At 37.2% G+C, this 11,698-nt stretch overlaps 1 protein-coding gene across 1 annotated transcript; it reads left to right on the forward strand.

Moving 5' to 3' along the window:
• Window positions 1-5,926: 5,926 nt before the first annotated feature.
• LOC113083920 (major histocompatibility complex class I-related gene protein-like) lies at window positions 5,927-11,457 on the forward strand. The gene is made up of 4 exons (XM_026254744.1): window positions 5,927-6,001; window positions 10,050-10,316; window positions 10,401-10,682; window positions 11,147-11,457. Exons 1-4 carry the CDS (start codon window positions 5,935-5,937, stop codon window positions 11,455-11,457), a joined length of 927 nt encoding a protein of 308 aa, XP_026110529.1. The 5' UTR covers window positions 5,927-5,934.
• Window positions 11,458-11,698: the final 241 nt, after the last annotated feature.

Genomic DNA, 11,698 nt, shown 5'->3' on the forward strand with positions numbered 1-11,698 from the left:
ATGGCTCTCATTCAATCCGACAGATTAGCATGGCAGAATCTTAATTTGCGCATTGGGGGCAATGTTGGGGCGAAGTAATTGTTTTTACACTAATCATGTACTGTACAGCAATGTGTAGGCATTTCCACTTCTGCCTCTGTTGCGTTTTTAATCATGACTTGATTTTGACCCGGTTAGCCTCAGAAAAAGGGCGGCTCGTGCTAGCGCGTGCACAGGTCTGTTGGGTGCAGCCGACTCCTGATGCCTGAGGCCAGTGTGAGCAAAACAAATCATCAGTCACCGCTAAAGCTTCGCTCTACTGAAGTTGGGACTGTGAAGTTTAGAGGAAATGATAGCGGGTTTCAATGCTTAAGAGCTTTAACCTTATGCTAATACATGAATGGTGGAATGCATAATCTATTGATTGCTTAAGTTTGGTCTCTTTTCTCTTTCAGGTTAAGTATGACAGTGAGTTATTTATATATATATATATATATATATATATATATATATATATGTATGTGTGTGTGTGTGTATATATATATGTATATGTATATATATGTATATGTATATAATTACCTTAATAGCACATTTTAATGAATCTCTATCGCCCCCTTGAGTACTGGAGGATTTATTACAGCAAATTAGTGGAAAAAAAACCTGATTTAACATGTTTTTGCAACATATATTTTTTATCAGCAATGTGTTTTATTTGTAAATTTATATAATCATTGTTATATCACGTTTGTGTGTGTGTGAAAACGTTGCATCTGAAGCTAAATGATACATGGATATTTTATTGTATTGTTTAGTAGTTTTTGTATGATTTGTTATTTATTTGAGTGGGAGACAGTAGCCAGTAGCCAGTAGTAGAATAAGCAGGTTTCCTGTGCTCTGGTGTACCTGTCTCACACACAGGTGTCAGTGTGTCTCCGACGCTCAGGTTGAAGCAGACAGTCGTGCGGCGCTTCATGTTGTGTTCTGGTGCTCAGAGTCGCGCGCTGCACAGCTGATGTGACAGCGGCCCTTTCACAGCCCTGATTCAGTGTGGCACTGAAGAGACTAATTACCTCCTGTGTCTGGCCTCACAAACAGCCCTGCAGTGCCCACTGATACCAACAGGACAAAACATGCTGAGAACATACACCAGCTGTAGGGTTGGGTATCGTTTTTGTTTAAGATACCAGTGCCAAATCACTCTCTTTAAAACACTACCGTTACATCAATAAACACTCGACTGTGACAATATATATTTATAATCCATTGCTAATCAACTTTTTAACAGTACAGAACATATTTTCTGCCACATGAGATCACAAAAGAAACATTTGACTGATTTTATGGAATAAAAATGTTATGTTATATATTATTATCTCACATAGATCAGCGTATTCTATGATGTCTAAATTAGAATATCAAAATACATGTCTGATATGACTTAATTAGCATTAAACAAACACTATAATTCATTTTCCCAAGAATTAAATATTAAAGGTGAAAAAAAGAAAAATGATTGCACAACTATCAGTTAGGTGGCGATATGCACCAAGAATGTAAACGACCATTGAACAAAAGAAGAAGAAAGAAACAGCTTGGCGTGCTTTTTCTTAGCATCTGTTGAGAATGTCTTGAGTCTCAACCAGGAACATACTCTGTGTTGAATGAACTTACTCCCGGATGCGTTGGAACCCCATACCTCCAGTAAGCAATGTTTGGGGTTAATCAGTCGAAAGGTCAGGGTTTAGTTGACGGTAAGGTAACCGTGCTTTCTGGAATACACCCCAGTTTTAGAAATGCTTCCTATTGCAAGTCAGTCCGGGAGGACAAGGAGAGAGCAACTGACTTTGGCCACCACTTACAAAACAATGTCTCAGTTTCAATACAATTTTTGTGCGAAGACAATAAAAATCCGATGAAACATGTCTTATAATATTGTATGTGCAACATCTTATAAACCTCTTTAAAATGTCAGTTTTACATATATTTCCTAAACATCTATTTGATATATTTCTAGAATCAATAAATTAAGAAAAATGTACGAATATCAGACGCGGTCCTCTCAAGCGGCTTAAACGCCGGTTCCCATGCCATGGCTAATGCATGCTATAGTGCATAAAGTGGTTACAGAAATGATTGAATATAGGTTACTAAATGAATTGATGTCTACTTGTTACACTTTCGTTCCTAAATGTGTCCTAAAAAAAAGTGTATCTTCCCTAACCTCTCAGAAACCACCATCTTTCTCTTAACTGCTCTTATTTCTCATTATGGCTTCATCATCTGTAGGATCATGGGAATGTCCAGAGCAATCACACACAAGCGTTCAAAGTCTAGATCTACAATAATGTTAATATGAAGTGTTACCAAGAATTTATTTAAATTTAAAAAAAAAAACTGAATGACTCAGAAACAGTAATTTGCATGTGGTATTTTATGTCTTCTTTTGTTTGTTCAGAGTTGCACACCTTCACCACCACCTCCACCTTTTTTTAATTGTATGGAACGTAAAAACAAAATGTAGCTACATTTTTGTCTTGATTGTATGCATACCTGTACATTTGAAATATTTAATATTTTCCTCACATTGATCTTAATCTTTTTCTTTTTAGCTCCTGAAGTGTCTGTGTTACAGAGGAATTCCTCATCTCCAGTGGTGTGTGTCATGCCACAGGTTTTTACCCATCTGCAGTGACTATTACCTGGTTAAGAAATGAAGAGGAGCACCATGAGGATGTGGATTTTGGAGATTTACTGCCAAATGAAGATGGGACCTTTCAGAAGACTGTTAGACTCCATGTTACTCCAGACGAGTGGAAGAACAATTAATATTTTTGTGTGGTGGAGCACGAGGGAAACACCATCTGGAAGACTAAGGACGAGATGGATGGCAAGTTGTTTATAGTGCGGTTCTGTCATACTGTACAATGAACGTGACTAAGTTTATCAAGCTTATAGAAAGAGAAGAAAACACCATAAGTGTAATTTATCCATCATTATCACTTGTGCTCTATATCTGAAGTCTTCTGAAGTAATATGAAGTTATGCATTGCAGTATACAAAGAGGTTTGTTCTCGTGAACACCTTCAGATGACTCGCAAGATCAGACATTTAATAACTTGTCATATTTAGCACTGATAATTATTTTATTGACTACTTGTTTCATCCTTATATTACTGATTCTGTATATTATTTAGTTTTTTTCCCCTGATTATATATATTTTTGTATATATTTTTGAATGACTTCCAGATGTATACTACAAAATACTTGTGTCAGTGGTGGGAGTTGGCCTATTCCTGTTTGTTTGTCATGCAGTACGAAGGATGCTAAGTATGTTAAGTGGCCCAAAAGAGGTGCCGGTACTCTATTATAGAATAAAAAAATTCTGTTTTTTTTTTTTTGATGACTCCCCTCATCCCCTGAGGTAACAACAACTATATTAAAGGGGTTTTATATACAGTAGTCAACAGGCGACCTTAATAATAAATCCTTTTATTAGTTTGTGGATTTGCTTGAGCTAGAAATAACTACTGAACATAAATAAAATGTGCAAAATGATTTAAAAAAAATACCCTTAGAAAGAGCTACTGCATTCAAACTTCCAAACTGACTCAAATGATTCGCGATCCCGCTCCGAACTCCCGAACTGACTCAAATGATTCGCGATCCCGCTCCGAACTCCCGACCTGATTCAAATGATTCGCGAACCCGCTACGAACTCCCGAACTGATTCAAATGATTCGCGAACCCGCTACGAACTCTTGAATTGACTCAAATGATCCGCGAAGCCGCTCCGAACTCCCGAACTGATTCAAATGATTTGCGATCCCCAAACTGACTCATATGATTCGCGAACCTGCTACGAACTCTCGAATTGATTCAAATGATCCGCGAAGCCGCTCCGAACTCCCGAACTGATTCAAATGATTTGCGATCCCAAAATTGACTCAATGATTCGCGAACCCGCTCTGAACTCCCGAACTGATTAAAAGGATTCGCGATCCCTAAACTGACTCATATGATTCGCGAACCCGCTACGAACTCTCGAATTGATTCAAATGATCCGCGAACCCGCTCCGAACTCCCGAACTGATTCAAATGATTTGCGATCCCCAAATTGACTCAATGATTCGCGAACCCGCACCGAACTCCCGTACTGACTCAAATGATTCGCGATCCTGCTCCGAACTCCCGATCTGACTCAAATGATTCGCGAAGGTGGTGGTATGCTATATTTGGAAGTGGCGGTACTGAGTACCAGTGCATACCGGCCCACTTAAAGAACTGTGTTTACCTGTATTTTTTCTTATCTTTCTCTGAACTGTTATTTCTTATTATGCCTTCATCAGATGTAGGGTGATGGGAATATTAGCAGTGATTACACAAGCATTCAGAAGTCTATTTACTGAGTTTAAGTTTCAAAATCTACATTTGCAAGAATAGTTGAAGCCAAATGTTTGTCTTAAGGCAGCATTTTAGAGAACGAGATTTTGTTTTTTTGACAATTCCAAACATTCAGGAATTGGAATGTTCACGTTGTTTCAAAATATCCTCAATTAAAATGTATGACGTTGTTTGGCAGAGCTGAAGTATGAGCTGGAAGCCTGTTAGAATGAAAAAGAGACCTACACCTTTGAAGAGTTTCCCAGATCCCAGATTTTAGTCCAATTGTGAATCTTCAGGACTAAAACATGTTTCAGTGTTGAATGATATCCATGAGATAAAGAGATTAAACTTGTGTAAATAGCAGATGTAACGGGCACCTTAAATGTGTTACTGGGTTTGATTTTGTCTTTCCCTGTGTATATTTGAAAAGAAAATGTCCTGTAAACTATTACTAACAAATTGTAGTCTGTTACTGATAACAAAATAATTTTGATTGACAAAAAGCTTGGGACTCCCTGCATCACATGAACACAAACTTTAAAAAGAGTCAAAATAATTAGGGAATATCTATAAATTATGAAAAATCAATTGCTATTGTCTGAATAATTTGTAATCATGTGCATTTAATCTTTTATGAGCATTATGAGCATATCAATTTAATAATGTAATCTAGATTACATGTAAATCTACTTCTACTAATCTACTATAGATCTAATTATTGGTAGTTAACATGTAATTGCTAAGTAACCTATAGTTAGTAGAACGTCTAAAGCAGGGGGTGGGGTGCAGTTCCCCCAGCTTAGCCCCCATTCTCGCCCCCCAAAATTTGAAATGGTATCACTCAGAACAATTTTGGGTGCAATGTGCATTCCTGTGGGTGGCAGAAATGGAAAATAGTAAATCATCAGCAGCTGCTACTGGCACAGAGCCAGACAGGTTTTTATTTTATGTTTTATTAAATTTTTCTATTTAAATTTTTTTTTTTTACAGCGCTGCTCATTAAAATCAATCACAAAAATTCAGTTGGAGCTGATAAATGCACCGGCCAATCAGAGGCGTTCAGATGAGTCATCGTCGATACGCTGGTGTTTTGTACAGTGCACGCACTCGCTGACTGAATTCTGCATTTTGGCGAATTTTCTAATCATAAACAATAAATAAAACATAAGCCTATATCAGTTATACAGTGCTATTGTGGCCGCTGTGACAAGCATGCCACTGACACAATACAAAATTATTTTTCAGATAGATGAAACATGATGAAACATTTGAGTTAAATTGTTTAAATTTTGAGTTACATTTTTAGCTTACTTCTAGAGATCACAGTAATAAATGACATGGTGGAAAATGACTGAAGGAATAATTCTGAAAATAGGTTAAAATTAATTTGAAATGTGTTCCTCCAAAAAGTGCAAGTGCCCCTGTGAGTTTGAGGCAAAGTAACACACATCCGTATTGAAACTGTTTATCTAGAGCAGCGTCTGCCCTCAGTAACCACATCATTTCCATTGTGCTGAAGACTACATGGTTTTTGCAGTGCTCTTTGACGACTACCCTTATTTCAGAGTGAAATGCACGGATTGTCATCGATAATGAAGTTCATCTTTTTCTTCATCTGTGCACCTTTTGTTTACTCAGGTGAGATTCATTTCATGATTTCATGTAAAGAATGAATTCTCTGTCTGCTAACCAACTTAATCCAAATTTGGTCTTAAGGTTTTAAGAAAAAAAAAAGGATCTTAAACATTTATAAACTTGGGTTTTGCCATGACTATAGTCATAGAAGCTGACAATGCTTTAAAATGATTTCTGCCAGCAATACCTTCAGCTACATCCATGTGTTGAACTCAGTGTTGAATTAATTTAATTCATATTTTGAATTAGCTTTATTTGTATATTTTTAGTTGTCATGTAAATTTGTTAACTTTTTACCAATTTAAATTATTATTATATTTGTTATACCAATTTGTATTCTTATCATTTTTATGTAGGTTTAATTTATTCATATTTCAGTTTAAGTTATTATAATTATATAGTGCTTCAACTTAAACTCATGTCGGTTTATTGCCAAGGCTAATGATCATATAGTTTTCAAATAATGTTTATATTTTATTTATTATTCATTGTATTTTACTTTAGCTTTATTTGATAACAAAAATGTTGTCAATAGTTTTAGTTTTAGTTATCATTAATATTCCTCGTTGACCTGAAAGAAAATCATGAGGTGTTTTAATCTGATGCCCTTTCAGAGATATTCTAAATAATGCCCTATTATTGACTGAATTGATCTCTATTAAACTCTGATTGAATGCAATACTTGTGTTTGTTTATAATATTATAATAATTTAATTTTCCCCATTAATTTTTTTTATCTCCCCCTATATTAATGATTACAATTATGCACACTTTAATGTAAATTAACCTGTTAATTGTTACCTGCCTTTTTTTTTAGCATAGATCTGAATTATATTTATAATTTCTTTATAAATCAATGTTTTAAGCAGTGTGTGCAGGCCAATCGGGACGGTGTGTGTATGATATAAAAAGAAAAGGTCTCGTGGACACGGTGGTATGACGTTAAAACCGATTGGTCTGCGGCTGCGCAGTGCAATGTGCCATATTATTCACCATCACAACACGGCATGCACGGTCACCACTTGCGTGAAAGATGACACCAGTACAGCCGCTCCCTATACGCAGAATACGCAGTCTGTGTAGGGCACCAAATCCCAGAGGGGGCACCATCCCAGTTGCTCAAAAAAAAAACCTGATGGGTGAAAAAAGAGATGGGTCTTTAATCTAGATTTAAACTACAGAGGACCACCACAGCGGAGTCGATGGCACGGGAGAGCAAGTCTGGTCAGGAAGGACTGAAACAGAGAACATAAACAGGTTAATGGTGGTCTCCGTGGCCTTGATGAGATGGTAGATGGCCTTCGTGGCCATGACAGGACAGAATGTGAGTTCACCTAACTGTTTGCTATCACCTGTGGATTCCCATGTCTGTCCTTCACTGCCTGTTGCTGTGGTGGCTTTCGCCTGAGATCGCTGCCGATGATCGCGAGGTGTTCACCCATGGTCACGGTTGTTTGCTTGCTGAGTCTGTTGGCTTTTCTCTGTGCATCACGAGCGTGGCTTGCGGCTAGCAGACCACTCTCCACGACTGGCATAATGCTGAATTATTCAGCCAATCAACTTAAGAAATTCAACAACTATACCACTCCATCGTGTACATCAGTCATTAAACAACTTGGACTCCTTCGCCGACCCCGTTAAGTTCACAGAAGTTGCAGAAAGTTTGTTTTTCTTCTGGTCTGATCATAACATCTCTTCCATCTGGTCTGGCGTGCGCACTGTCGCATCTCGAACACGTCATCAGAGTGCCATCACTCCCAGGACTAGTAGTGCTGAAGCTCCCATGACAACGCTACACACTGACTTGGATGGAAACCGGAGAAAACGTGGAGTGGATCTCAGTCTACTTTGGCCAATACAGATACACACTGCTGGAAGGAATATCAAGATTGAACTTTTTAATGCACAATCCATCACAAATAAATATTGCCACATACATGATCATATTCTAGAAAAGTGTTTAGATATGATGTGCCTTACAGAAACCTGTCATCAACCAGATATTTATTCTGTTTTAAATGAGACCTGTCCCCCTGGTTACTGCTATTTACAGAAAGCCCGCAGTACAGGGCGTGGTGGTGGTCTGGCTGTCATCCACCGAAGTGATCTGATCTTGTCCCCTATAACCCTGCCTGAGCTGTCTTTGTTTGAATGCCTTGCATTTAAATGTAAGCACCCTCTTTCCACTATGATACTACTCATTTATTGGCCACCCAAACCAAGTGCAAGGTCCCGGCAACACACAGTTACCTGTGGGGTCCCTCAGGGGTCAGTCCTTGGCCCCATTCTCTTCATCATTTACATGATCCCTCTTGGCCATGTCATTAGCCGCTATGGAGTCTCATTTCACTGCTATGCTGATGACACACAATTGTACATGAAAACTTCACCAACATCATCTTCATCTTCAACACTCACTGCCTGTCTGGAGGAGATAAGGGTGTGGATGAAGCACAACTTCCTCCAGCTAAACAGCTCTAAAACTGAGGCAATTCTTGTTGGCACACCACGTCAAACCCAGTCTTCCTCCATTGCTGGTATAACTATCACTGATCGTGTCATTTCCCGTCTCCACAACTGTCACCAATCTTGGTGTAAGATTTGATCCACAACATTCGAAGCCCATATCAAAAACCTCTGTAAGACATCTTTCTACCATCTCAGAAATATTGCAAAACTCCGTCCAATGTTTACCTTAGCAGATGCAGAAAAACTGGTGCACGCCTTTGTCTCCTCCAGACTGGATTACTGTAACGCACTTTTAATCGGGATCCCTAACAAAAGCTTGCAGAGACTGCAGTATGTTCAGAATAGTTATGCTAGGATCCTGATGACAGTTCGAAAATATGACCACATCACACCCATTCTCCATTCATTTCATTAGATTCCTGTTTCCACCAGGATTGAATATAAGATCTCCCTCTAACCTACCAGTGTATCTATGGAAATGCCCCCCCCCCCCATCTGAAAGAACTACTCACACCTTTGACTACTTCTCGATCACTCCGCTCAACAAATTTAAACCGCCTCCTACTCCCCAAGACAAAGCTCAGCACTATGGGTCATCGGGCTTTCTGTTCTGCCGCTCCTCGGATTTGGAATGCCCTTCCCGACCATCTGAGGGCACCTCAAACTATTGAGACTTTTAAAAAAGGAATAAAAACATTTATTTTTAGGAGAACTTATGACTTTACTATTAAACCTTTTAGTATTTTATCCTTTCTAATTGATCTTAATTGTAGCACTTTGAGATTTGTTTCAAATGTAAAGTGCATTACAAATAAAATCTATTATTATTATTATTATTATCAACTGTGGTTTGACTTGACTCTGCTCATGAAGATATCTTTTCTCTATGCCGGACTGCGCTGATGTCTTTTCCCAGATATAGCATAGTCATCCATTAATTATGTTGATAATTTGTATTATAATTAGAATTGAAATGTTAATGTTTCAATTTTATTGTTTTATTGTTATTTTATTTGTATATGTATGTTAATAATAATATAGAACGAAATATTATTTTGTTGTTGTTATTTTGAGCAGCTGGGATGGTGTCCCGCTGGGAGTTGGTGCCCTATGCAAACTGCGTAATCTGCGTATAGGGAGCAGCGGTACTGGAAGACAATATAAGCATATAAACATTAAAGTTTTAAAAACTTCTAGCTGAAGTTTACTCAAAAGCAAATGTACTTATCTAAACATATTTATTTTATACCAAATATTTTTTACAAAACAATTTGGACGCCAAAATTGCAATAAAATAAAGCAGTAAGTCCAAAAAAGTCATGCTCCAAATTTGAAGTTGATCTCACAAAAATTGAGACCACAAAAAATGTTTCAAAGTAAAATTTCTGTGGGAATGCAATACCAAAACTGTTTTCACAGGATTAATTTTGAGTTTAAGACCTTTCCAGTGATACCTAAAAGTGCAAAAGTATTGATTAGAAGTTAGAAGAAAAAAATAAACAAAAACTAAATGACTCCAAAAGTAATTTTATGACACTGTGTGGTGTTTAATTGTGTTTTGGTGTCTTTATTGTTTGTTCAGAGTTGCACACCATCACCACATTTTACACTGAAATAAATGGACAGACTAATGCAGGAATCCCAGAGTTTTCTTCTGTAACTACTCTGGATGGACGACAGATTGATTATTATGACAGTGAGATGAAGAAGCTGATTCCCAGACAGGACTGGATGAAGGAGTTTATGTCTGGAGACAGATTTAAAGAATACGCTGAGATCAGAGAACGAATACAGCAGACCAACAAAATCAACATTACTGTTCTGATGCAGCAATTCAGTCAGACACGTGGTGAGTTAAAATATGTTATACTACAGTTTCAAATGTCAAAGATATACATTAAACAGGAGCAGATCTTATGGCTTTTCTCTTCAGGTGTTCACACGTATCAGAGGATGTATGGATGTGAATGGGATGATCAGACTGAAGACTCACGTGGGATTGATCAGTACGGTTATGATGGAGAGGATTTTATCTTACTAGATGTGAAGGAGCTCAGATACATCACACCTGTACAGCAGGGAGTAATAACAATGAACAAGTGGAATAATGACAGAGCACAGCTTGAATTACTGAATCAATACTACCAACATGAGTGTGTTTACTGGTTAAAACATTTCTTGATGTTAAGAAAAGTGGATTTAGAGAGAAGAGGTAGCTTGTCTTTGTGAACTTCACTTTGTTTATCAAATTTATATTTTATTATTATTATTATTATATTGATTGATTAATTGGCATTTGTCTTTTCTCATGTTTTGCTTCATTAACCAGCTGGTGCTCTTCGGTTATATTTAACATGAAATACTGCATAAATTGAAAATTAATGAAAACATTAGAAAAAATATTTTCTGTTGAAAAAATTGATCATGGATTACTGCACAAATATTAATAAGTAACAGAAGATTCTCTCAAAATGCAAAATAAAGAAAGAAGATAGTATTGAATTTTTTCATTTTTTTTTCAGCAAAATCATTTTGGGGCATGACTTTTGGCCTCAAAACCACAAATGTGACTCCCAAATGAGGAGCACTGAAAATAAAAGCTGCTCTTATGTTTGAGTTGATCTTATCATTAATTTGAAGTATATAATATTTTCCTCACATTTATACTCTCTCTCTCAGCTCCTGAAGTGTCTCTGTTACAGAGGCATCCCTCATCTCCTGTAGTGTGTCATGCCACAGGTTTTTACCCATCAGGACTAACTATCACCTGGTTAAAAAATGGACAGGATCATGATGAGGATGTGGATCTTGGAGAGCTACTACCAAATGAAGATGGGACCTTCCAGAAGACTTCTACCCTCTTTATTGGACCAGAAGAGTGGAAGAAGAACCAGTTTGTTTGTGAGGTAGAGCACAAAGGAAACACCATCAGGAAGAATCTGACTGAGGATGAGATCAAGAGTAACACCAGTAAGTTCAGTGTGGTATAGTGTTTTTATGGTTGGTATTTTATTCATAATTTTCGTCACATCACACAGGAACGTGTGCACAAAAACTTTAACACAGTTGTTTTTTTTTTATTAAAAAAACTATTTGACCTGTGCTGCGATGCAACAGACGTTTTTCATTCCAGGTATGTATGCCAGTCGCACGACTGAAAACATTATTTATATACTATTATAGTTTGAATTAGTATTTGAAATCCCTTAGTTTGCATATTTTCATATTTCT

The sequence above is a fragment of the Carassius auratus genome, unplaced genomic scaffold (assembly GCF_003368295.1).
Source record: "Carassius auratus strain Wakin unplaced genomic scaffold, ASM336829v1 scaf_tig00039436, whole genome shotgun sequence".
In the NCBI taxonomy this organism is placed as follows: Eukaryota; Metazoa; Chordata; class Actinopteri; order Cypriniformes; family Cyprinidae; genus Carassius; species Carassius auratus.